Genomic DNA, 26186 nt, shown 5'->3' on the forward strand with positions numbered 1-26186 from the left:
TCCATTAACATCCATATTAACTTTAACATCTAAAACAGCACGTTCACAGCATGGTCTGAATGACTCAATTACTTATAAGTGCATGGTTTCAGCTAAGCTGTTCTAATTTTGAACAGCCCAAGAGCTATACATAAAGTAGGCTGAGCAGACTGACAGGTAGCCATTAACTTGCTAGTAGGTTTGAGGCCCACCTCATCTCCATTACTCTGCCTATTTCCATAAAGTTGACTGAAAGTTGGCATTTTGAATGACTTCCAATTTCCACATACAGCAAACACACCGTGAACCGCCAGCGAGTCGTACTGCGGAGTAAATTGCTCCTCCTCTAGTCTATCAGAGCATTTCCACAGCCGGCACATCAGTCCAGCAACGGTGCACGCCTGGACCAACACTTCGCTCCACTTCGTTCGAGATACACTGCAGGTCTATTTTCAGCGCCAGCTGATGCCAGACTGCATTAATACCCGTCGATCAGAAAGCTCCAGAAGAGAAAGCCACAAGCGTGGTATAGCTGGTTCTTTCAAAATACAACACAATAAAATCATCACAAGGCTATACCAACATTACGTCTCATCCTGCAGCGAGAGCAAAGAGTCACCAAGAGGTCAGTGAGTCACAGAGATACAATGGCACCACTGATGAGGAAAAGATTACATTTTTGTGTTCTTTTGCATCACTCTTAGCTGTTTAAAGGGTGACTGATTTTTCCGTACAGTGGCTGCAGCTGCCCTCTGCCTCACTCACACTGAAACGCAACGTTAGACACCTACATGATTTTATGTGGCTATGAAGAATTAAAGATAAAGGCCAAAGTTCGTACTTACGGCCATCACTGAATTGGAAAGTTGTGCTCCATCTCTCCAACTTGGCATAATGACGTGTGAACTGGTGCCATTTGGAGCTCTCCGCCAGTATGGATGGACACAGTGTTTTTTCAGGGAATGAAAGAGGGACGAATTTATCTTCACTGCTTTTCTCTCTTGCAAGTACGAAACCATGTGCTACCTTCTACAAATTTTGCTGTGAATTTAAACAAAACTCATCAGACTCTGTGAAGCATGATTTTTAAATCAGATTACCTCCCCTATACATGCGTATGTGAGCAATGTCCATAAATCTGTTCAGTTTATTGTTATCCAGTTTGTTGTTGTTTGGAATATGTTTTTGGGTAATTACTAAGACAAACAGTTGGTCTGTTTGGGATTTCAGAATAGCCAAATGCGCTAAGCTAACTTGTCTTGTCATTCAAATGTGTTTCAAAGGACCTGTTTAAATACATTTCAAACCACCAAGACAATTTGACAGCACTCCAGATCAACGGATGAATCACACCGTTTCATATCAAAGTGGTTAAACTGACTGCATTTAATATCCAGCCAATGAATCTGATGCAACATCTGTTAGCTAGATAGCAGCTTGTATGCTAGCACACTGCCATATGATCACAAAATATTATGGAGGGGAGGGGTTTTACAGGCATGTCGGATATCACGGATATTCCTGTAGGAATGAATAGAAATCTGGTTGACTTGCATCCGTAACCATTCATATGCGGACAACAAGGCGTACGGAGTTGAAAAACACATGCAAAAATGATGTGCAAAGACCTTTAGTCTTCAGGTCAAAAAATTCTTAAATTTTAGTCACATTTTAGCCTCTTTAACCTTTAAAGTTTTGGTCTAGCTTTAGTCAAAGAAAATTCAGAAACATTCTAGCCTAGTTTTAGTCGATAAAAGTCCTTACGTTTTAGTCTTTAGTTTTAGTAACAGCTTTTATCATTTGATTTAACATCATGAACCAAATTGTAATGCACTCTTAATACTTAGATTATTTTAAGATATACCGATGAAAGAGCTGACATACATTATATAGCAGAGGTATATCATGATTTTGAATGTTTGTCCAGCACTAACATTTCTATTATCTATTTCAGTCTCGTCATCCTTATAGGAAAAGGGTGTGACTAACATTTTAGTCAGTTTTGGATAGGTGGGATGCTGAGTTTCATTGACCCACCTTGACCAAACAAGATAAACTTTGGAAATCCATCTTTTTATTCATGGAAATGTCCTGATAAGTTGCATTTTCATTTGTGCTGAAGGGGACAAAAACAGTCTTTAATGTAGGACAATAAAGGGTATAAAATGTAAAGTCATTGCTTCATTTTTCTTGAACTGTGATGCTTTGGTTGAGAAGTGTTCTGCTGTTGCACTCAACTTCCCCAAACTGGAGCAGACAGAAGTATTGACAGCATGCAGAGTTATTGATTTTGACAATTTTCTTGTGTTTTCTTTCATTTCCTTTCAGTGGCTGAATAAACATTCAGCTTTTACGTGTGGACTGAGGATTTATGTTGGTACAGACACAAATATGAGCTTGGCAATGAAACCTACAGTAAACATGAGGTGTGTGTGCTTGGTTAACACGCACTCTTAGCTCTGGACCGCCATGTGGAGTGTCTGTGCGAGAGGTGGCGTTGCTAGGAGCACCAGGTTGTGTGCAGCAGACAGCGGTAACAGAGTAGAGACGGTGGCGGTGGCGGCTTCAGCAGCAGCAGGCTGGCAGTGGAGAAGAAAGGAGTGGAGCAATGCCAAGAAGATTCCCCCTGAGAGAGTGTAGGACGGGGGAGAGAGAGACAGACAGACACAGGGAGAGGGCACGCTCATGATCATGTGTCCCATAGAATCGTACAGGAACAATTTAACAACACAGACTTGGACATAACTCTGAAATGGTCATTAAAAGAGAGGGATAGTCTGACATGGATGCTGGTGATGGAACAGCAGGAGGGGGGAGGAAGAGAAAGAAAGAGATGGAGTCAATCTGTTGGGGCTCATGTCACCCATCCGTCAGATAAACTGTTACCCTATCTTCAACTGGCCCCAACGTCACTTCCTCACCTCAGCACGTCACCCCGCTGCGCCTCACCCTTATCTTTCCATCTGATGTCTCCTCTCTTCCATGCTCTCCTTCTTCCCTTATTCTGTCTTTAAAAACGGGGCGTCGTGTGAACACGCTATGCAAATGAGATGGTTATTACCCCACTGCTCATCAAGCCGCGCAGAGGAGACATTAATAGGCTGATGAATATGCATGTGAATTTGTTAATTAAGTTAATTATTCTGCTGAAAATGCATTCGTCTTCCAAGGACATCTTCCCCAGGATTTCAACCTGCTCCACTCATTAGTCATGCGATATTTCATACACAGAGTGAAGAAGAAGAGAAAGAGGGAGACAGTGGGAGGGAGAATGAAGGGAGGAGGGGGTGTAATGCCGTTTTTGGAAAGTGGGTGCCATGAACAGTTGGGGCTGTTAAAGTGCGGGGTAAAAATAATGTATTTTAATGTCATCAGTGCTCACAATGGGATGCAAAGTAACAACCCATAATAGCAAACCACATCCTGCTTTCCAGATATGGCACATTATTCCCAAAGTGCTGCACTTTCAGAGTTTCCTGCATCTTTTTTTTTTTTTTTTTTTTTTATTTGTGCTCGCTTCTACCTCACTGGTTACTTCCCCCTAATTGCTTATTAAAACCCTCTTAAATGAACTTTTTGTGCCAACTTTCCAACACATTAATTAATTGTTGTAGCCAATTAAGTGCCGTTGTGCAAATGAGCCTCATCACAAATGGTCCTATAGGGCCGACCCCTCCTTTCTCTCTCTCTCTCTCTCTCCCTCCACCACCCTCCCAGCTAGTCTTCCCAGCTGCCCTTGCACTTCAAGGCACTCGGCTGCCAAAGAAGCAGAAACTGTGTCCTGATAATGCTTCACTGTTTTTCTGGACCGCTTCCAGCCTACGGGCTCACTGATCTCAAACTTGTATGAGAGGTGAAAAGCAAAAAAAAACAAAAAAACAAAAAAAAACCCTCCATCTTTTCCTTTTGTTTTGGCACATTTCACAAGACTCGGCATTAGAAAAAAATAGCTTGTAAATCAACCGCACAAACCATATAGCAAATCTGTGATTTGTATTGCCTTTTTAATTCGTCTAGCAGTCGTGGATTGCCAAGGAGGCATGTATGCATCAAATAGGCTCTCTTTATTCACAGCAGGTAAAATGTGAGTTCACCTAGAGAGATGGTGAAAAAAGGAGGGTAGTTGACTTCAAAGCGCGCAATAAGGTTGCCAAGCTGTTCGCACACCTCCATCCCCCGTGTTAAAACTGAAAACATGCAGAGGAAATCAAATACATTTGTGGACATTTTATAGTTATCTTCAACTCAATGTGATTTTGACAATAGAAGAAAGGTTGGAAAAGGGATTAGAATGAAAAGATTTCTCTGTCATGTGCAGTAATGTCTATCTGCAGAATCAAGCTGAGTGCAAGGTATATTATCCCCATTGTGAATCATTGTTGTTGTAATATTTCCTCCATGTCTGCCATCTAAAATGAAAAAAGAGAATTACATAAGTTGATCTGCTCCTTTGGGTGAGTTTGGAATTGGGCTGTCAGCAATAAAATCTCTCAGTTGCAATTAATCTCAGAATTTCTAGAGTCAAACTCAACTAATCCCCATTTCAGTTGCATTTTAAGATTCCACTGTTGTGCATTTGAACAATCTGTTTTATTTTGGATTTTTGTACTGTCCTAAACTAAAGGTAAGTTGATTCTTGTTTGAATACAGACCTGCTTTTATTTTGAAAAAAAAAAAAACAAAAACACAACTTCAGGTAGATTTAAGATGATGGCATTCATTTAACAGTGTAAAAAGTAACTTGCTAATTAAAAAGAGAATAAGGGAACTGAAAATGTGACTTGTTTGACATGGACATGTAAGGCGTGGACTTATTTTACATCTCTGACTGCAGGAAGATGTTGCTGTGGCTTAACCAAAATGTGCTGAAAGGCACAATAAAGCATGTGAATAATGCAATATAGAAAAACAATGCTCTACTTATGGACCTTAACCACATCATGGTTAATGCAGACAGCCCTAGCTTAGAATCAAAAACCTGTGGAGAGTCAGTCCTCCTTATAGAGGAAGTACAAGTCAGGAAAAAATAATGGGACTCTATGCATAGAGCCATGTAGACATACCCATAATTCACATTATAAAAATCCTTCAATGTTAAACATCTTGTCCTGTTCAGAATTTGTGACAGCAGAGGGTGAAGTGAAAAGTCAACCAACTTACTTTTATGATTAGATCATTCTCTTCAGAAGTTATAAATGACATTTTGATGATTGTTGTCAATTTTTGCCGAAACTACATGTGTGTTGAAGTGTTTAAAAGTTGGCATTGTTATTGATGAAAAGTGTAGTTAATTCTAAGGAATGACAATCAGAGAATTAAACCAAATGTGGTGACATTCTGCCTCTGACTTTTAGAGATACTTACAAGAAGCAGAAGGTATCCCTTTAGAAGAAGCCTTCATTTAAACTATTTTGATAAAACCCAGACATGTTAGAGTTACATCAATGTATAGCTGTGTTTTGTTCTACCGCGGGTAGAGGTATTACAATTTCTGGGGGTCCCAAGTTCCTCCACTGATGGTGTATTATGTCTTTATGGAAACATGTTGAGCTAGAGAAAAAGTCCATTTAATAGTAGGGATGTGAAAATACCTTGTGACACAATAACAAATCAGCACATTTATGAACCATTTAAATTGATGAGCAAAAATCTGCAACTTTTTTGCTGAAAAAAAAGGGGAAGTTATATACAGCTGGCTTCTCTTGAATGATACACGTTATATTTGTGCAACATGTATTTCTACGATTTAGAATGGGTTTTAAAATTCCTTAAATATAAAACTAAAGTTCCCCTTCGAAAACAGTTATTTTGTAAGTTATGACGAATGTCATTTTTTATGAGGAAAAATAAGCAGTAACTTTCATTAACTTCTTAACCTAAAATGTAAAAAGTAGACTTATATTTCTATTTGTAAATAAATAAAAGAAATTGATATTTAGGATTTTTTTGAAAGGGAATTGCAATAAAAGAATCATATTTATTCATGAACTGACTTCAGTTTCAAGTCTTTAAAAAAATGTGCCAATCACGATACAGTTATATGGCGAACCCAATATCGTGATACGTACCGTACAGTGAGATGAGTGTATTTTCACATCCCTGTATTCTAATCATCTATTCATGACAATATCTTAAAACGATATTCAGACATTCCATATAAATCTGATAAATGCATAAAGCAATATTCAGTAAATGTGTTTTTTGTAGAAAGATGTAGCTATATAAGTTGTATCATTTTATGGTATTGATGGCATGAGAAAAGAGAATTGTCTCATATAGTTCAAGTGGATTATTGCGATGTAACTCCAGTGTTTCCTATTTGCAGACAATACTTGGATGCCACTCAGGTATACTTACAGCCACCCAAGTATATCTGCTTACCATTTTGTCTTAAAAAAAAAAAAAAAAACACCACCATCTGCACATGCAAGACAGACATCCACTGGTACTTCCCTCCCTTAAATGTACCAACTGATGTGTGATGTCTCGTGTTAAAAAATAACTTTTTCTTCAGCTTCTTGCTGCCCATACTCTGTACTCATTTCCAGAGGTTAGGGATGTTTTGAGTATACAGTGTACTATTAATGCATGCATTTAAAGTAGAAAAACAACGAAATTAAACATTCAGAGCATACAGGATGGCCATCCCAATAATCAAGTACAGTGTCATTCTGTGGGAAATGCTGAACTCCAAACTGGAGCTGACAGAAGCATCAACAGCAGGCAGTGTAACTGATTTTTGTTGCTTCTTATATTTCATTTCAAAGTCAGCAGAATAAACAGTCAGCTTATGCTTGGACCAAGACGAGCTAGACAAAGAAGTTCAAATGTATTTCTTAAACATTAATGTAGTTACTGTAATTACGCAGTGCTGTTTGTATCATTTGAATGTTGCTTTGTGTATGGATGGTAGATGCAAGTATGCACGTTCCTACTTAAAAATCACTAGTTTATTCAAATTCTGAACAGGCGTAAATATGACACAAATGTGCTTCTTTTTTGAAATCAAGCCACACACACAGTCAGTGTGCTAAGTATTAGGGACAAAATAGAAAAAAAAAACATGCAAATCCAAATACTACAGATTAATCAGCATGGGTTGCCATTTTAAAAATACTTCCCTTGATTACCTAAGAAGAGCTGGAAGTTTTTGAAAGTCTTGGGGAGCTTCATAGTGCTGCGGCACAAACATTTGAAAATAGATTGTGGACTGAGGTGGGGGCAGGGCAACCACTCGCCTGCTGTGCAATAGTTGTAATATACAGAGCAGGTACAGGCTTAATATTATGTGCAAAACTGCATTTTATTTAACTTTTAATATTTTAGAATATATATTTTGTGTAGGTATTATGTGCATTTTTATTCGTATTGGATTTAGCATTTTATGCCTCCTCTCACATCTCATTGTGCTTTACCACTTTGCTTTAGTATCATGTGGAACTGTGTTTATTATTATTATAATATTACAGAGCAATACAAAGTGTACTGGCATAGTCACTACAAAGAGCCAACAAACAGGGCCGTGGTCCGTGTCTGAAATGCCAAAAACACCATCTGTAATTATATGTTGTACTATTTTACTCCGTCTTACCCTTTTAAGGTATGGTCTCTTTGAATTTAACCCTCATCAACTTTATATTTCCGTGTACCTCTGTTGCCTCTTCTTTTATTCTGTCACAGTCACTTTTCTTCTAGCCACTTGACAATTAGGCAATGTTTGAAAAACTTCAAATTATTTTTAGAAAACCCTGATTAAATATTTATTTTTCTGCAAAATTTTCTGGATTTTTTTTTTTCCAAAAGAGAAATATGAATGGAAGTTTTATTTAGTAAGTGAAAAGCTGTGGCAAGTTTCAGTTCATTTCTGTACTTAGTTGAAATAATACAAACATTTACAGGCATAGCGATGTTAACAACAGGCCCTGACACCGTTCTGAGAACAGGGAGCTGAACTTTCTTTTCTTTCCCTCGTGTCTGGCTCCGTCAACTCTCCTGCCATTCGGACGTGGCACTGATACACCCACCAGGAGGATTAGGGAAGGTTTAGCAAGTGTGCCAGCCTCGCTCCCTGTGCCACCCCTTCCCTCGGCACAGAGGGGGGTCCCGCTTGGCATGGCAAGGTGAACTAGCCTCTGATTGATGGGCATGGTTTCAGCCCCGCTACTGTGCTCCCAAAGGCCCGTGCCTCCCTTTCCCTTTCTCCGACTGCTGTCTTGGCAGCGGTGCCCACCTCCTCTTCCATGCCAGGCAGCCAGCTAAAGCTCCTGGTGGGCACATCAATTACATAGCGGCACCTCCCCTCTTTTCTCATGTCTATCTGTGGGTCTGTCTACTGTCTCAGACGATGCCAATCTGGTTCCTCTCCATCTCCTCTGCTGTCTATAGCTATCTCCTGTGTGTTAATGGTCCGTGTGTGTTTCTGTGTGTGGTTTTATGCCTCTGTTCTCAAATATATCTTTGCATATGCACAAACGCACATGTATTCATGCACACACGCTCCTGCTCTCTCTCTCAGGCAGGTCATAATGGTTGGTGGGAAAATCCTCCCCAGAGAGCCCTCATTGCCACAGGCTCAGCTGTACAAAAGGCTCAGGTGTGCGTGTATACATGTGAGTTAGTGTGTTTGGCTGTGCAGGCGCATGACTGCATTTGCTGCTTAAAATGTCTTAATCTACTGCTTCATTATCCATTGTTTTGTAAAACTGAATTATAAATAAGGGTGTGGAAGGTAAAAATAGAAGGGAAGGCACAATCATCGTGTCAAGACTAAAGATTGTTCTGTTTCTGTAGTCGATTAACATGAATATTTCAACCTTCCTTTGGATTTTGGCTGTCAGCTGCTCTTGGCAAACCATGAATCATTTACTCGTGGCGATTGTACGCCATCTGGAGTCTCTATCAGACATTGTTTTTTATTTTGAACTGAAGAGTCGAGGGATTTCGATTGATTTTGAGGCAAAAAATACACTGGAATTTTCTTGTTAAATCATGCGAGTAAAATCCCATTAATTAAGGTAGGAACAACACAAAGTGGCACATCAAACCGGTCAAAACCACACTTTTATCCTTAAAATGCCTGTCCTGCTGACTTTTTTTGCAAAGGTTAATATAGAGAACGAAAATAAAACACAAGCAGAAGACAACTCATATGCAAAAAGTAAAGAACTGGGCGCAAAAACAGGGAAACACAAAAGCTTTTGTCACTTACCGGCTTACTGTGTACAGTGAGTACGGAAGCCTGGATGGTGAAGCGGAGAAGTCGAAGCGCGGAAACTGAAACAGCAACCGGGGGGACAATGGCGGCGGGGCCTGGTGTTTCCGTGCAGAGCAGCAGCCCTGCGAGGGAACTTTCTCTCTCTGTTCAACCAGGGGGGAACCAGTCTCATGGGGACCGACTCAAGCCCGAGGAGGTTACAGGTAGGGATGTGCCCCGGGATTTAGTTAAAACTATTTTTCATGTTTCATTGTTGTTACTGTCTGGCTCTCCGGACACGAAGGCTTAAGCTAACCGCGGCTAATTGCTAACATACTGTACAGCACAGCCGCTAAGCAAAGTTTTTCGCTTATGTCGTACTAACTTGGTAATTTAAAGGCACCTTTAATACCTTCACAGTGTTAATAGTATTTATTTGTGTTTTAGGAGCTAGGCACGGTGTTCTGTCTGTCTGTTTGAGGCAGCAGCTGGCTAGCTCCTTACTGATAAACGGCTACTGTTAGCATTTCGCCAACTTTATTTAAACAGTCCAAACTTACATAAACGGTCACTCAAAAGTCACTTAAAAAAAGTAACAAAAAAAAAACCTTGCCTTTGTTTTAACAACTGTTTCCAATATCAGTGGAAATTGGAAACTCACCGTTTTAAAGTATGAAGCAGCGGGACTGTTAAGATTGTTATGCTTGATGATGTTATCAAAACATCTGTTCGCGTGCCAGTAACACCGTTTGACCAAACGGACACCGACACAGGTGGACCTCATTTATACTATAACATGATGTCACGTGATCTGGTTGAACGACGTTTTAATTTTTTAACCCTCCATTTGTTGTTTAGCCTATGCTTTGACCAACCTCACTGATAGGAAACTTCCTTAAAAGGCAAATACTTCTGAGCATAGGTCAATTACGTTTTGTGATTTGTGACTAAAATGTGAATGAATACCTGTCACATATCACTTTAAATCACATCTGATCTTACCAGCTGACCAGTGTACAACATTTTAGACAAAATAATATCTCAAACATTCTAGCTCTCAGTTTCTTTGACCATTTTTATTATCACTGTGACAGAGTAACATATTTACTTTTGGACACAACTTTTGTCTTCACAAAAATCTGTACTGCACTGAATTCTATTTTCATGATATTTCTAGTGTAGTGTACGATGTTATTTATTTTAATGACTTGTTGACTCTACTCGTTTATCTTTTGAAACCTGCAGTTTGCAGCATGTTGAACAAAATGACAACTAGGCATGCAGCAATGCATCAGTATAACATTGTTTTCAGCCAGGGATGCACAACATTTGATTTTTGCCCATATCCAATCTAGAGGTACAAATAGATTTTAGCTGATATTGATACCGATCTTTAAATGTAGTTCACACCTAAAACTTAAGTCCTCACAACACAAAATTTAAAGTTTTAGGATGAACAAATTAACAAATTGCAGTCCTTAAAACTCACTTTAGAAATGTAAGGAATGATGACGGGAAAAAAAGATTAGAATTCCACAAACTTAATTGTCCATACAGCCAAAATTTACAGCTGATGTAGGTAGATACTTATAGCCTGAATATCAGTACAGATTTTTATCTCTGTTGATATGATAAAGCATTTTTTAAGATTATTTTTCAGGGATTTTTGTCTTTATTCAGATAGGATAGCTGAAGAGAGACAGGAAGGCGACCAGGACTACCGCCTCTGAATATGGGTACCTGCTCTAGCAACTGAGCTAAACCAGCCCACAACATTTTGCACCTTTAACAGATGAATTAGAAAAACATTATTATTGGTCAGAAGATGTGACCTATTGGAAAAACTCTGATTTTTTATAATGGTCAGGCATCACAGAGATGCAGCCAGACTTTCTTGTGCAGGAGTGCCACACCAACAGAAGTAATTTTAAACAACATTGGCTTTTGCCTTTGACCAAATAGTTAAATATCAGTATCAGCCCTGATTTTTACAACCTGTGCATCTTAAATGACAGTCTGTCTGCAGCTGAGAATGAAAGTAAACAAAAAATATCTTAATGTCATATATTGTTAAATGTTGCAATCCTGTTTACTTTTTCAGTTATGTGGGTCCTGTGGTTGAGAAAGGATGTTTATGTGATACAACTGTGTTGCTGTAATCAGATTAGATTTTCTCATATTTGAAACTTGTGACAGTCAAATGATGATTTGCTGTTTTGGCACAGTGCTGTATCAGTGAGAAAGAGAGACAGAGCAAACAGACTGTTGGGAAAATAACAGAGGGCATGGAATAGCTGTCATGAGGCTGTGAAAATCTTTTACAGCTACCAACAATACATTTCCCCTACTTTCATAATGTTTAACTGTCATATATCATCATTTTATAGAAGCCGAGAAGCAGAGTCGCATGGCTGCTCTGCTGGAGAGGCTTCATGCCAAACACAATGCTTCACGGCCATGGCAAGAGACCTCCAAGGTTGTGCGTCAGGCCATGGTAAGACAGTAATGTTTTTTCTGCATAAATATTCATATATGTACCTGTTTAAACCAGTGATTTCCTAAAGGTCTGCAACTTCTAGACATGGATCTATACTTCTGGTGTTGCCCTAGTTAGATGAGGTTAAGTTTAAGGAAACAATAGGCAGGATATGACTGTTGTAGTCAGAGGCTTTCAAAGGGCAAGTTTGCAGAGGAAGCTTTTTTATCGTATTTTTACATAAGCAATAAGATTCACTCAAAAATTTCTACTGAATGACCATTCTCACTCAACCATTAGTGAGAGGCCAGATGCATTTCAACATTCGGTCATCTTCAATTCTGCGCAAAGGCTGAAGTTACAGGAACCTTTTCATGATAGCCCTTAACCTGCTGTGAAAATGATGCTTCAGTATTTTAGCTTTTAGTTCAGGGATACTTTTAAACTTGGAATCCTAAAAACTCAACAAAAGTACATATAATCTAGAATGACACAGTACTGTCAGCCGTAAATCTTACAAAGTATATTAGAGGATCCCTCATCTGATCACTCTGCAGTTCCAACAACTAAAACCAGGGTCAGAAAAAAACGATCTCTTTGTTACAGTAGTCACTGTGTTATATTCTGTACTCACAGAGCCATGACTTTGGGCCATGATTTGACTGACAGGGGGGTGCATGATTAATAATGACAACCAATATGATGGCATTGGAAGGAAGAGGGGTTAGACAACAATATGAAAGAAGACTGTAAATAAACATGTATTTACTTCATCTATCCAGACACTATGACGAATGGCATAATAGCTTAATGCTAAAGCTAATAACGGTTACTCACCAGGTTGATGAAGTACATCCCCTATTTCTCGCCAGTGTTTCTGTCTTCAGTCTGTCATGACAGTCCCTCTATGACACATCATGCAGACATGGATGTTTTTGCCAGAGCTTGACAAACTCCCACTGTCTCAGAGATCCATTTCACTTTGCCATTTGGTTTCCTCACAATTGTGACTTTTGCATTTGCAGAGCTCTCTGTGCTCTCACTGGTCATCACTGCTTTGATGGAAAGACTTTATGTCTAAAGGTTGTGAAATATCCCAGGCATAGTCTTGATTGTCATTTACCATGACACACTACATGAGATAAATCATTGATTCTAAGGGATGACTGGTCCCAAAGCCTTACAACTGCTGGACTGGGCTATAATCAAGCTTAGAATATGTCATCTGTCCTAGACTTTGGATAAACTCCCAGCTTGCCTTTAGCAGATTTATTGCAATTAATTCATTTTTTCACTGATTTTTTTCTACCTAAATAACTTAAGCAAAAGTACAGTAGTGACCTTTAAATGTCAAAAACATTTGTGCACACTAAGCAAGCTAAATAACAAACCTGAAAGTCAAATCTTGTGGATAAAGCACTTTATCTGTTTGCTTCTATTGTCTTATTCTTGTTTTCCTTCATGCTGTGTCCCAGGAGAAACGCGGTGTGATGAACGCAGCAGGTCACCAGCTCCTGCTCTCCTGCTTAGAGACCCTGCAGAGAGCGCTGAAAGGTGAGACTGTAAATGTGAAGGACAGGAACACAAGAGACAGCAGGGCAGCATTTTCCATTACAGATTGCCATTTTTCTATCACCTAGACTAAAAATTAACTGTTGAATATTCTAGTTTATGTTAATCAAAATGCTAGGGAAGGGCAAACTTAAAGTAAACATTTATACTCTTCTAACTGCGCCATCTTTGATTGCACTTCATTTGACTTTTGCTTTAATGTTATACAGATATGATGTGTGCTAACAGAAGCTGCACTTGGCAACTTTTTGAAAACAGAGCTTTATTATTACTTATTTAAAAATTTCACCTATCCTCTGTCTTTTTTCAGTCTCATCCTTGCCCTCTATGACAGACCGCCTGGAATCCATTGCTCGGCAAAACATGTAAGTTCTTAATCCCTTTTGCTTGCATTTTGTCACTTAGCATCCACCAACTATGACTGATTAAGAGACTTTCACTGGCTGCAAGTAGAAGCCTATAGAGAGTGTAAGGAGGTCAAGTTGAGGATTTGATGATGACTTTTTTCCCTAGCAGAAAAGGCGTACTTTCCCTCTACTTCAGTTATGGGTTTCTATAGCTTCATTCTTCAATGTGATTAGCCCATTTTTCAGTGTGACTAACATTTTATTTTCTGTTGTCTCGATTTGTCTGAACAGGCTGGGCTCACACCTCAGCCCATCAGGGACAGAGTGTTACATCACATCTGACATGTTTTATGTGGAGGTGCAGCTGGACACCAGTGGGCAGCTAGTGGATGTCAAGGTGGCTCACCAGAGAGAAAACCCAACGGTTAGTTTGACTTCAAGAAGTTTGGCCAAAGAGGAGTAAAGTTGATCATTGTGTAGTAGGACTTTTATGACTGTATAGGCATTAACACAGATCCATTTCAGTCAGGATCACTTTGCCAAGAAATGCACTCGGCACACGGTTTATGAATTATAAGGAAAACCTGAGGAAGAGAGAGAAGCAGCAGTAAACCCAGAGCAGGCATTAATGACAACAGAACGACATTGATTAAGTCAGATAAAGCATAAAGGAGGAGCTGGGATGGAGCGGAGTTGCAAAAAGCAGCTTGCAGAAGGAGCCCCAAAGCATAGCTAGGCTACAGCAGTTTAAATATGGCAGCATGAGTGCAATTAGCCAAAAGTGTGCGTGGAGCAAATCAGCTGGTTGTCAGCTGACGAGGAGCCAGCTGATCTCAAATATATGGTGGCACTCAATTATGTGGCCTGCTGGAACTAACGCCATACACTCAATTTTTGGCACTTGGATGCCAAGCTGATAACCTTTATACTTTGTGTGGTTGCACCTCTGTGAAGATGATTTCAATTCCAGTAGCTTAGACTGTACACAGAGGTGGTCTAGGATGTCTTCCTCACTCATACTGTCCTGGATTGTAGCTATTAAGGGTACATTGAAGACTGTTCTGTTCTACAGTTTTCCAACTTGTTCACAGTGATGGGAATTCTGGTGCTTTTTGGAAATCCGGGTTACTTGGCTCAGCTCATTAATCAAAGCTGGCCTTGTAGCTGCCATATGATATTTTTATATAGTACCATTTTGGTTTCTATTATGTTCTACTACAAAAAAGAAGAGAAAAAGGAGAAGAGCAAAATGTGACGACGCACCATGACTTGCTCGTAACTTGTCATCTTAAATTTAATGGTCATGTTTATCAAATCATTACCCCACAAGGTTAAATTGCTAAATAATATTTTAAAATTTCTTCTAAAAGCATGTTTATGACAAAACGGAGGGGAAAGCTGTTAAAAAATAGCTGGTAGCCACTTAACACATGGCTAATTCACCCCTAGTAATTTCTGTTGTCCCTAGCCTGAATACATATAGTATTCAGTGTCACCTTCATCAGGGATGTATAGACTGTTGTTTGCAAAAGAGGCAGAAAGAGAAGTCTGATTGACAGTCGTCACTGAAAACGGGTTTGAAGGTTAATGCATTGCATGGCGGTATGTACTAGGTGCAATCAACTTGGTATCTTAATGCAACTGTACCTGAATAGACAGTGCTTAACTAATTTATTAGACCACCACCCAAAGTAAGGGTTTATGCCACAGTTGCTCTAATTTAACTGCATCGGTAATTACCAAAATCATTTTTTATGTTTCTGCAATGGTTAATACACCAATATGAAGAAGCTCTTTAACCCAAATGATATTCTAAATGCTAAAATGTAATTATTGTTGTTATCCATTAATTTTCAAATTGACTGATTTACAAACAAACTGAAAAAATAGTAAAGCACATTATTATTTCTTGATTGATATGTCAAATTTTAGTTATTTACTTGCATTCCTGAACAGAAGAATGAGTTTTAGTGGTTGAATGTTATGCTTGATTAATTTCTGACTTCTCAGAGAAGACCAGTGAACCAGCTCAAATTTGGGTATAAAAAGGTGGATTCAGTTTGAAATTCCTCATTCCTGTTCAAAATGGTAAAATTGTTTTAGTTTTAGTTTTTGGTTTTAAACAAGTCTTTGAGAGATTTCTAAAATATTTATGTTTTCCCGTTTTTATGACAGGGGGTCTAATAAATTTGTTAAGCACTGTATATCCGCTGAATGTAGTAAAGCTTACTACCTGTTCCTCTATTTAGTTCTGCTCTTTGAATTTGAAGGAGGCAATGCCATAGAAGTTTTTGTGATGTTTTTTTGATTTTTTTGTTACAGAGTTGTCCTGAGCTGATTCAGCATCTGAGGTAAGAAGAATCCACATATGTCACTATGTACTCCCACGTGTTGCTATAATGAAGGGTTTTGTTTTTTAGAATGAGGCAGATGCTTATGAGAAATATTGTTTTACTCTGAAAGCCGTTTAAACCACCTCTCTGCTGTTTCACACCAGGGAGAAGAACTTTGAAGAGTTTTCCAAGCATCTGAGAGGATTGGTTGAACTTTACAAGCTCCCTGGAGACAAGTGAGTTGGATTTAGGGCATAGGGATTTTACTGAGCTAAAATTGCGAAGAATTGCTCTGACTTTTTTCCTCCCACAAATTCCAATGGAAGCCACTCTTGCTTCTGTGTTTTGAAGCCAAATCCTTCTTCTGTTCTAGATATTGAGTTCTCTGAGGCATCTGTTAAACTCAAAACAGTACATTTCAGTTTTGATTTGACTGAAGTTAGTGCTACAAATAGCTCAGATTCTTTCAAACAATTTCCCCAAATCTAAGCATTTCAAAGGACACACATGCCCCATTGACTTCTTTTTTTTTTTTTTTTTTTTGATCAGCCTTCTCATATAACTTTAATTTCTCTGTTCCAGTAAGCTTAAAACCAAGACGTATCTTGCGCTGCAGTCTTTGGAGCTGGACCTTACCAAGATGATGCACATGTTCAAGTAAGTTAATTTGCACACATACATACTAGCTTTGGGCTGCAAATTTATGAGCAAAAAGTAGGTGGTAATTCCATTCATACTTTGGGGAAATGAGGTCCATGGACATTATTTAAGAATCCTTTTGCATTGCAATTGCTGGAACGCAGTTGTAGAAATAGTATGTCATCTGTATTTTTTCATTTAAATTCTTTTTTTGTGTCTTTTAGATTAGCAACCAGTGCTACTGCAGTGGAGACTATCCTCCATGGCAGTGTGGGCTTGCTGACAGCAAGAAGTGGTGGCCATCTTGTTACTCTGCAGTGTTATGTGTCCCCTTATGACGTATTTGAGGAGGGGGTGGGCTCACAGCTCAACTTAACAGACAATGGTAAGATTAGAGAAAGCTTTTGTATCTGTCTAAAGGTGATTCATTATTTGTTAAAAAAAGAAAGAAAGAAACCTTGACCATTGCTGTCTGACTGCTTTCTCCTTTCTCCTTGTGTGAACACTGACAATATCCTTAGTCCCACGCTCTCTGGGTGTGAGTGTGTCGGTGACAATCGAGGGAACCTCTGCAGTGCACAAGCTTCCAATTGCTCCACTCATCACTGGATCCCACCCAGTGGACAACAAGGGGTAAGAAAATTGTAGCTCTCTTTTCAAGGTTCCTGACCAAGTCCTGCATAAAGAGGATAATCGAGATTCATCAAATAAGCATTCTTGGCTGTGTCCTTAATTAAAATGGACATTTATCTGATGGTTCTCCTGGTTTAAGAATAGAGAAAGCTGATGACTTCTTTTCTGGGATGATTTTCAGGACACCCTCTTTTTCCAGTGTGACCAACTCCAACTGTGTGGACCTGCCAGCATGTTTTTTCCTCAAGATGAACCGGCCCATGCCTTTCTCTCTGTCCTTTATTCAGAGGATGAGCAATGCCACTTGTGAGTTTAATTCATTCATAATCTATGCTGAAGTCAGAAACTTTTACTTAGAGGATTATGCTTGTTTTGTTTGATAGTTTTGACTAAACTTTTTTCTGCCTTTTTACAGCCATCCCAGTGTTTGAAACTCCCCCAAATCTCTCACCTCTTTACCAGCTGATTGTTCAAAGCCAGCGGCAGCTTCTGGAGGAGGACAGCTCTGTGCCACCGCCACCACACAACATGCACTTCTATTCTGTAGGTGGAAAAATACAAAACATAAATGCTGACTTTCTCTAGTTGTATTCACTTTGTAACTACATGCAAGTACTAAGTGCATTCTGTTGTATTGTTTTATCATAGTTGTATAATAGGTCAAAGAAGGTCACCTACTGTAGTGTAAACCGGCTGAATTGTCTGGCTTATTGTGAGCCATTTTAATTGTTGTTTAAGATGGCTTCATTCATCTTACATTTTTCTAAAGGAAAGGGGAAACAATTAAAAAGTGGCAGTACCAGTGTTTTGTCATTACTGCTTTTGGTATAAGACTCCCAGTATGCCAACATTTTCTGTCATGTCTGACTACGATGACAGATCACAGTTTGTCTAACATCTTATTCCCTATAAAAGTCTCTCATATTGTCCAGCAGCTAGATATACCAGATGTCTGCATGGAATTGATTGGAAACCACAAATTAACATTGAAATCTGTTCATGCCACATCATGAAGCCGATGGACTATGTTTGTAGACCAGGCCAATATCAACTAATACTGTTGCTAAGCCAATTTGTGTATCTCAAAATAAGATAGAAGAAGTAGGTTCTAAACCACGCATTACCAAAGTCAGGACTCACAGTTGGATCGCAGGACATGTATTTTTTGGGGTTGCCAAATGAGTTCTCAGAATTTCTTTGCCATAGTAGTAACTGTGATATTTATGTTTGCAGTACACATTATAGCCACATGGGGGGGGGGGGGGGGGCTCCCTATAACACTCCCCTGCCTTACCATAATAAAAACACAAAACAAGACTCTACCAGCCACTGGATGACAGAATGGCTATCATCACATTTATTACTGATAAAAAAGTTTCAGACCAGACAGACAGTGAAGGCCCATGGGGAAAGCCTATGTAATGGAGGTGAAGTGACTTCTTCCAGGCTTGTAGAACAGAAGGCACCAGGTCAGAGCCAAAGTGAGTCTGGGATTAACGTTAGCTAGTACCAGTCATCAGTTCAACCAGTTAGCCAGGACAGCACAGAAGACAGACTTCATAAGCAATAACCTACGGAAAACAAAGTTGTTGGGTCGCAATGGCCTGTATCTTGTAAAAAAGTGGGACAAGAGTATATAAAAATGTTTGGTAAACACTGGACTAAACAACACTTATTTTAAATACTGCTGTCTTTATGCGTCGACAGGTATTGCCTGATCAGCAGCACTGCTACTTTCTGAATGGTGATGCCCCTGTCCAGGACGGTCGTTCTCTTCAAGGAGCATTAGTATCCAAGATTCCCTTCCGTCACCCAGCGCAAGTGCCAACCCTTTTGGACATAATTCGGCATCAAGCAGCTTATAACACCTTGATTGGCAGCTGTGTGAAACAGACTTCTATCAAAGAAGGTAAGTATCTGGTTTCTGATTGACTGTGTTTGTAAACCTTTTTTTTTTTGTAGACAAATTTTAAGTGTACTTTTTTTGCCTTTGTTTATTCAGACACAGCAGGCCTTCTGCAGTTTGAAGTATGTCCTTTGACTGACTCAAGTTTCAGCGTCTCATTCCAGCATCCAGTCAATGAGTCATTAGTCTGTGGTGAGCACTTTGATTTTGTAAAACTTAACATTTCATCATATGGTGTGATTGATTAGAATGATTCTTGAGCAAAAGTCATTAAACCATATTTTGGAATCAGTTGCAATATCTATCCTTGACTGACCTGAGTCTTTTCTTCACTCTGGCCTCCTTCCCTTAGTGGTAATGGAGGTGATTGACTCCAGACAGGTATCCTGTAAATTGTACAAAGGACTGTCAGATGCTCTGATCTGTACTGATGAGTTTATAACTAAAGTGGTCCAGAGGTAGGATTTTTAATTCCTCCTGAATGCATTACTTACTTTTGGCTGTGCTGATACTATATTAAAGCAATTTCTCCACTTCCCAGATGCATGTCGATCCCAGTAACCATGCGGGCCATTCGAAGGAAAGCAGAGACCATCCAGGCAGACACTCCAGCCTTGTCATTAATTGCACAGACTGTGGAAATTATGGTGAAGAATAACCTGCCTCCCTCTGGCAGTCCCACCTACAACATGCCTGCAGGTGAAGGAGCTAACCCTATGGGATTACCTGGGCTCACTGGGGGCAACACACCTACAGGAGGAGGGCCCCCTGGGGGACCAAATTTTTCAGGTCCAATTACTTCCTTATTTGGGATGTCCCGAGCTGAAAGGCAAAGTCAAGGAGAGTGTCCAACACAAGGAGGGGTGGCTGGCCAGCAACAGTTGCAGCAGCAACAGGCTGGTCAAGGCCACACAGATGACTATAACAAAGTGACCCAGAATCCAATTCTGACAAGTCTGCTACAAATAACTGGAAGTGTGGGTTCTAGTCCCAGCTCCCAGAATGCACCACAGCCCCATCAGACACCACCCCCAACATCCTCTCCTGCTAGCAACACTAAAAACCATCCTATGTTGATGAACTTATTAAAAGACAACCCCACACAAGATTTTGCAACCCTGTATGGTTCAAGTCCCTTGGAGAGGCAGAATTCATCATCTGGCTCTCCACGTACTGATAGTATGAGCGGAACCTGCCCTGGAGGTAAAGGGAAGAAAAAGCGTCTGAGAGGGGCAGAAAAAGGTGGTGTATTGCCAGGCGCAGGTGTTGGTGCTGGTGCAGGCACTGGTATGGGAATGAAACCACAACAATCATCTTCCATGCCACTGCACCACCAGCACCATCAAGTCACCCATGAGGATGACTTTCATCGTGAGCTCCTTTCTATGGATGTGGATGCATCTCAGAATTCTATCTTTGATGTAAACCTGGCTGGAGATGGGCTAGATACACCCCATAGTATCACTCCAGCACCTAGCCAATGTGGAACACCACCCTCTGGCCCTGGCATGCCTTATTCACAATCTCATTCCCAGTCACAGCAACAGCATTCACAAGGTTCTGTACCACCCCGTATAGTTCGGCTCTCTAGCTCTGATAGCATTGGACCTGATATCACTGAAATCTTGTCAGATTTGCCTGAGCAGACAGGGAAAGGCAGCCATGGGCAGCACCCAATTGGCAGTGGTGGGGATGATGGAGGCCCTCTAGGTACCCCAATCCGTGACTCCTCCAGCTCAGGTCAGGGTAGCGCAGTGTTCGACTCTGCAGACATTTTCAATACCAACAGCAATGAGAATCCTTTCACCGATGCTGCTGATCTGATAGCCGAGGCAGCTGCAACTGCCGCCACTCCCACCAGCGATTCTTCTTCCACCAACTTCTTTCCTGATGCTGCTGACTTCAACCCTGACCTTCTCACTTCAGGCCAGGGCTTCTCCCAGAACTACTTTGACGACAGCTCTCCAAGTGCAGATGGAGACATGGACTTGGTCAAAAGTTTTGGGGGGAGTAGCCAGCAGAATACCCCAACAGGAACACCTCAGAATCCAACTCCGCATGGACAGAGTACCCCAGAGCCCTCACTTAAGGACCCTTTTGATATTGGAGGGATAGTCTTTGGAGGGAACAATGGTGGTGGTAAACCACTTTTGGGGCAAGCTCCTGATTTAGGAGACACACATGGTGGAGGGTCTCAGAGCCCTCTCATTATGGGTCTTGGTGACTTCAAAAGCTCTGAACCCAAAGTAAAACAACAGGGACTCAGTCGGTCAAAGGACGAGAATGGGGGAAGTGGAGGAAGTAGTTCTGGGATAGGGATGGGAAGCAGTTCATCCGAGGGCAAACAGGTCAAACGTAGCAGGACCCCTTCCAGTGAGGGAAAGTCCAAAGAAAAGCCTCCAAAACGTAAAAAGCTGGACCCTGATGGAAAATCACCCTCTCACAGTTCAGGGGGGAGACCTTATACACCCCCTAGTGGTGGCTCAGGCTCTGGTGGAAGCATAAGTGGAGGGGGCTCCAAGTCTCCTGGCAGTTCAGGACGCTCACAAACTCCACCTGGTGGTGCAACCCCTCCCATTCCCAAAATCACTATTCACATTGAAAAGGGGACCATAACTGGGGGAAAAACATCGTCCCATAGTGGGTACACTTCTAGCAGCTCAGCCTCTAGTAGCTCAGGAGGAGCCGGGGGGACAAGCAGTAGCAAAAGCCATCACTCTCACTCATCCTCCTCTGGGAAGATCAAGTCCAAGGAAAGTTCATCAACACAAGGGGGCAGCTCCAAGCCCGGGAGTACAGGAGTAGGAGGAGGGACTTCCCAGTCTAAAGGTTCCTCCCAAGGAATGGGTGTTGGGAAACCAGGATCCTCCTCTGTTACTAAACATGGGTTGTCAGGGTCTGGAGTTAGTGGAAGTGGACTTGGAAGTAATAAGGGCAAGCCACAGGGCGGCAAGCCTCCTGGGTCTCTAATGAATCCCAACATAAAGCCAAACATATCCCCTTCTCACTCCCGCTCCAGTAGCTCTGGAGATAAATTATCCTCTCCTATGAAAATGCAACAGTCACAGGTTCCAGGAACTCCTCCTTCCTCAAAGGCTAAATCGCCAATGGGCTCCGGAGGTGGTAGCTCTGGAGGGTCCAAGTCCTCTGGTGGAGGAATGAGCTCCCAGAAGCCAATGGGTGGGGGCTCTTCTTCTGGTTCCACATCTTCATCATCCTCCAGTTCCTCCTCCTCCTCTGGTTCCATGAATGTCTCAGGAGGTTCCCAGTCTCAGTATGGAGGTGGAGGTGGAAGTGGAGGGGGAGGAGGGTCAGGAGGGGGCAGTGGAGGTGGAGGTGGAGGAGGCGGAGGTGGAGGAAGTGGGGGCGGAAGTGGTGGAGGTGGCAGTCAAAATAATGCAAATAACCCCAATGCCAAAGGGAAGTCTCCCAGTCGGAACAAGAAACCCTCCCTTACAGCAGTTATAGACAAACTGAAGAGTGTAGGTGGGGGAGGAGTGGGGGAAGATGGTTGTGAGGGAGGGCCACCAGGGGGTGGAACTGGTTCTGGATCTTCTTCTGGTGGTGCTGGTTCTGGAAATGTTTCTGGTAGTGGATCATCAAGCCAGTCCAAGCATGGCTCATCTTCCCAAAGCGGGGACTATAAGAGAGAGAAGTCTGATAAAGAGGCAAAGGCAAAGGTTTCTGTTTCTGGGGGCAACAGTGGGGATAAAAAGATGGACTCTAAATCAGGAGGAACAACTGGTCTGGCCAAAATTATCATTAGTAAACCAGATGGTGGTTCACCAAGCATCAAAGCCAAAGTGACCCTTCAGAAAGGGGAGGGATCTGGTGATTCTATGCGACCCCAGATTTCAAGCCTCAAAGCGTCCCCCCTCTTCAGTGGCTCCACCCCCAAGCATGACCGCTCCTCCCCGAGCCACAGCCGCTCTCCAGGATACACCCCACTGAACCACGACAGCGAGAGTGAGTCTGGGAGCAGCTCTGTAGCCGAGAAGTCCCACCAAAACAGCCCAAGCTCGGATGACGACCAGGCCGTTCGCCCGCTTCCCCCTCAGGACTACATGAGCTCCATTCCCCTTAGCTCAGGCGAGAAGCACAAGAAACACAAGAAGGAGAAGAAGAAGGCAAAAGAAAGGGAGCGGGAGAGGGATAGAGACCGGGACCGGGACAGAGACAAAGAGAAGAAGAAGTCCTCTATGTCTATTGGACAGTCCTCTCATCAGATAAAAGCAGACAGTTGGTCTCGGTCGCCCATCTCTGCATCAGATTCTTCTATGTCTATGCTTGGCTCAGAGCGCCCATCACGGTCCAGTCCAGTGTACATGAGAAATGAAGATGATGACCTCATGGACTCTGCATTAACTGGCAACCTTTAATTTTGTTTTGAAACATAAACAACTATTTTATTGACCCCAACCATTTTAACATGCTTTTTAACATACAAAATAACTTGTATTTATTCAACCCTAAATGCAAATTGGAACTGGATTAAAGAAATGTTTGAGTATTTTATGATCATTGACTTGTTTTGTGTATTTTAAAATCAGTGTACTGACTGGATATGTTGTATGAGACAATTTGGATGCCAATGTCATTTGTTTAACATACTGTCATGTTTTTTCATCCTAAATTGAACTTCAATGGACTTCATTAAGGACATGTCTTGTGAAAAAAGCATTTTCAGTTGCTCCAATTATGTCAAACTTTACAAATGATATTCAGTTTTTCTCTCAGTGAAGCAGTTGTTATGCCCTTCTTGTTATAACATACAGTTAACATATCATGACTGTATCTTTTCAAAATATGTATATCATCTTTTATTTAAGAAATTGGAGTATTGTAAAACAAGAAGGGTACAGTGTTGAGCTGCCTTTTTTTCCTTTTTTAAATTTTGATACATTTTAAACTGTAAAATAGTGTAGGTACAACTGACTGCAACAATAATAATGAGAATGGAGGTAAAGTAAGAGCCCGTAATTTTTTAACTGTTAGAGTGTAGAAATAAAAATATAATTTCTTGCAAAATCTGATTGTCACTTTTGGATTTTGTTGATTTAGCAGTAGTAGCAAAGATTCTCATTTTGATTAATCTTCTCTCAGCATTCACTGAATCTCAGGACCCACCACTGTCTTCTTAGAATTGCAGCCTAGGATTTTTCTTTTTTGGTAATGTTTTAACCATTCAAATCTATTTACTGAAAAAGTTTAGGAAGGGCCACTATCTGAAAATACATCAGCGTCTTTCCTGGAACAATTTGCATTACAGAATAGTGACAAATTGTTTAAAAGCATTTTTTTTTTGTGCTGTTAGGTTGGGGATTTGTTACTGATATTGACTTCTGGCTGTCAACTACTTAATGATTAAGTCCTTACCTTTACCACTAATGATATTTTCCACAGTTTGTTAGAAATGTGAGATGATCTAACATTGTTATAAAAAAGGGGTACAAACTAAGTGAAGCTTGTGTGGAGATGTTTGATATGGGCATAATTCCATTTTTAAGGAATTTGCCACAACGTTTGGGAGCACTGCCCCAAGTTTTTGTGCTTACATTAATGCCTTTAGAGTTCTGAACTCTTCAGCAGTGGAATCAGCAGTGTTGGCAACTTTTATGCAGCATGCATCTGAGAGGTTGTTGACCCCGGTTTTTATGTAGTGTTCCGCTTCATGGCTGAGTTGTTCCTAAACGCTTCCAATTTCAGATCAGATTAAGACACCTGAATTAACATGTGTGGCCAAATACCTTGCCCACATAGTGTAGCTTGGGTCACACTGATGATGGACTTTAAGTGGTTTCCCCCCAGCAAGAATTGATGTACCAGATTTTCAGATTTAAATAAAACTTACTAGCAAATAGCATGAGATCTGGAAAATATCAGAATGTGTTGGCTGATGCAGCAATTATCCATGTTTGTAATTTTTCCAATATTATGATAAGATTTATTTTCTATTTCAGGTATTGAATAAGTTAAAACAAGTCACATAGGAACTACACAAAGCAGAGTAGCTTAAGCATCACAGATTTTGAGTAAAAGTTATCTGTAAACACCACAGGTACTATAGCTTTTAGGTTCTGAAAGGAATGAGTTGAGAATCGCTGTATCTTTGTTTGAGTTGACAGCTAGTCCACAAACCAGCACTAGGTGGCAGCAGTGGATCAAGCAGCTCCATTACTGATGGCAACATTGCTTGGTTTTTCTGTACTAAGCCGCTCACTTCAAGAGGTGATGTGTAGAGGTTAAATGAAATTTCACACCTTTGTCACAGGTTTTACTGAAGTAGCATTGTGAAATTGTGCTACAGTCAGGGGAATTGGGAAACAAGCAGCCAAAGATGCTTGAAAACATCACATGATGCTGACAACGACTGAATGAAATAAGAGAAAAAATGGATTTTAAAATCTCAAAGGCCAGATGCATAATCCAGAAAACTAAACAGCATTAGATGAAATTACATGTCAAACTTAAAGCACAAAGATTATCACTACAGGAAGGTCAAGGAGTTTTGCATTTTGATACCTGACTTTCAAAATTAAGAAAGAAGGACTGCCACAGTGGCTGAGTTAAATATGATTAAAAGCAGTTATTTATGTTGACTGGAAGTGCGGAAAATAACTGAAAGTAATGTGTAAAGTCAAACCAATAAGGATACGGTGGTTGTATTTAATGGCACGGGCACTTGGTCTTTTAATCACAGAACATTTTACAACACATTTTTAGTCTTATCCAGCAAATGAGCAGATTTGAGGGGCAAAATGTCACAGAACACACAATTTGATGGAGCACGGGTCGATATTTTCAGCCTCTTCTTTCAGTTAATTACAATGTGACCTCTCTGATTTCTGATTTAAAGCATGACGCATTTTTCTATGCAAGGAAGAAAAAATGTCAGCAAGCAGTATGATTGTAAATCAATAGAAGATCTTCCCCTTTCTGGGCAAAAAATTGATACATTTCTAACCTTTTGTCCCCTTTCTGTCCCAAGTGGCACCATTCAAAACCTCAGAGCTCCCAGTCAGCTGATCTTCTGTCCAATCACCTCACTTTTCTCTATCTTCTGCTGACAGGTCTGTTTCTTTTATTATCCCAGAGGCCCTGATAAAGT

At 40.7% G+C, this 26186-nt stretch overlaps 1 protein-coding gene across 1 annotated transcript; it reads left to right on the forward strand.

Annotated features, from left to right (window-relative positions):
* The first annotated feature begins 9231 nt into the window (after window positions 1–9231).
* Window positions 9232–24338, forward strand: med1 (mediator complex subunit 1). The gene is made up of 16 exons (XM_041815782.1): window positions 9232–9396; window positions 11560–11666; window positions 13124–13202; window positions 13531–13585; window positions 13859–13991; window positions 15890–15918; window positions 16065–16136; window positions 16483–16557; window positions 16764–16924; window positions 17061–17172; window positions 17354–17478; window positions 17588–17715; window positions 18880–19081; window positions 19175–19270; window positions 19431–19536; window positions 19620–24338. Exons 1-16 carry the CDS (start codon window positions 9276–9278, stop codon window positions 23455–23457), a joined length of 5439 nt encoding a protein of 1812 aa, XP_041671716.1. The 5' UTR covers window positions 9232–9275; the 3' UTR covers window positions 23458–24338.
* Window positions 24339–26186: the final 1848 nt, after the last annotated feature.

Source organism: Cheilinus undulatus, linkage group 20 (assembly GCF_018320785.1).
Source record: "Cheilinus undulatus linkage group 20, ASM1832078v1, whole genome shotgun sequence".
Taxonomy (NCBI): Eukaryota; Metazoa; Chordata; class Actinopteri; order Labriformes; family Labridae; genus Cheilinus; species Cheilinus undulatus.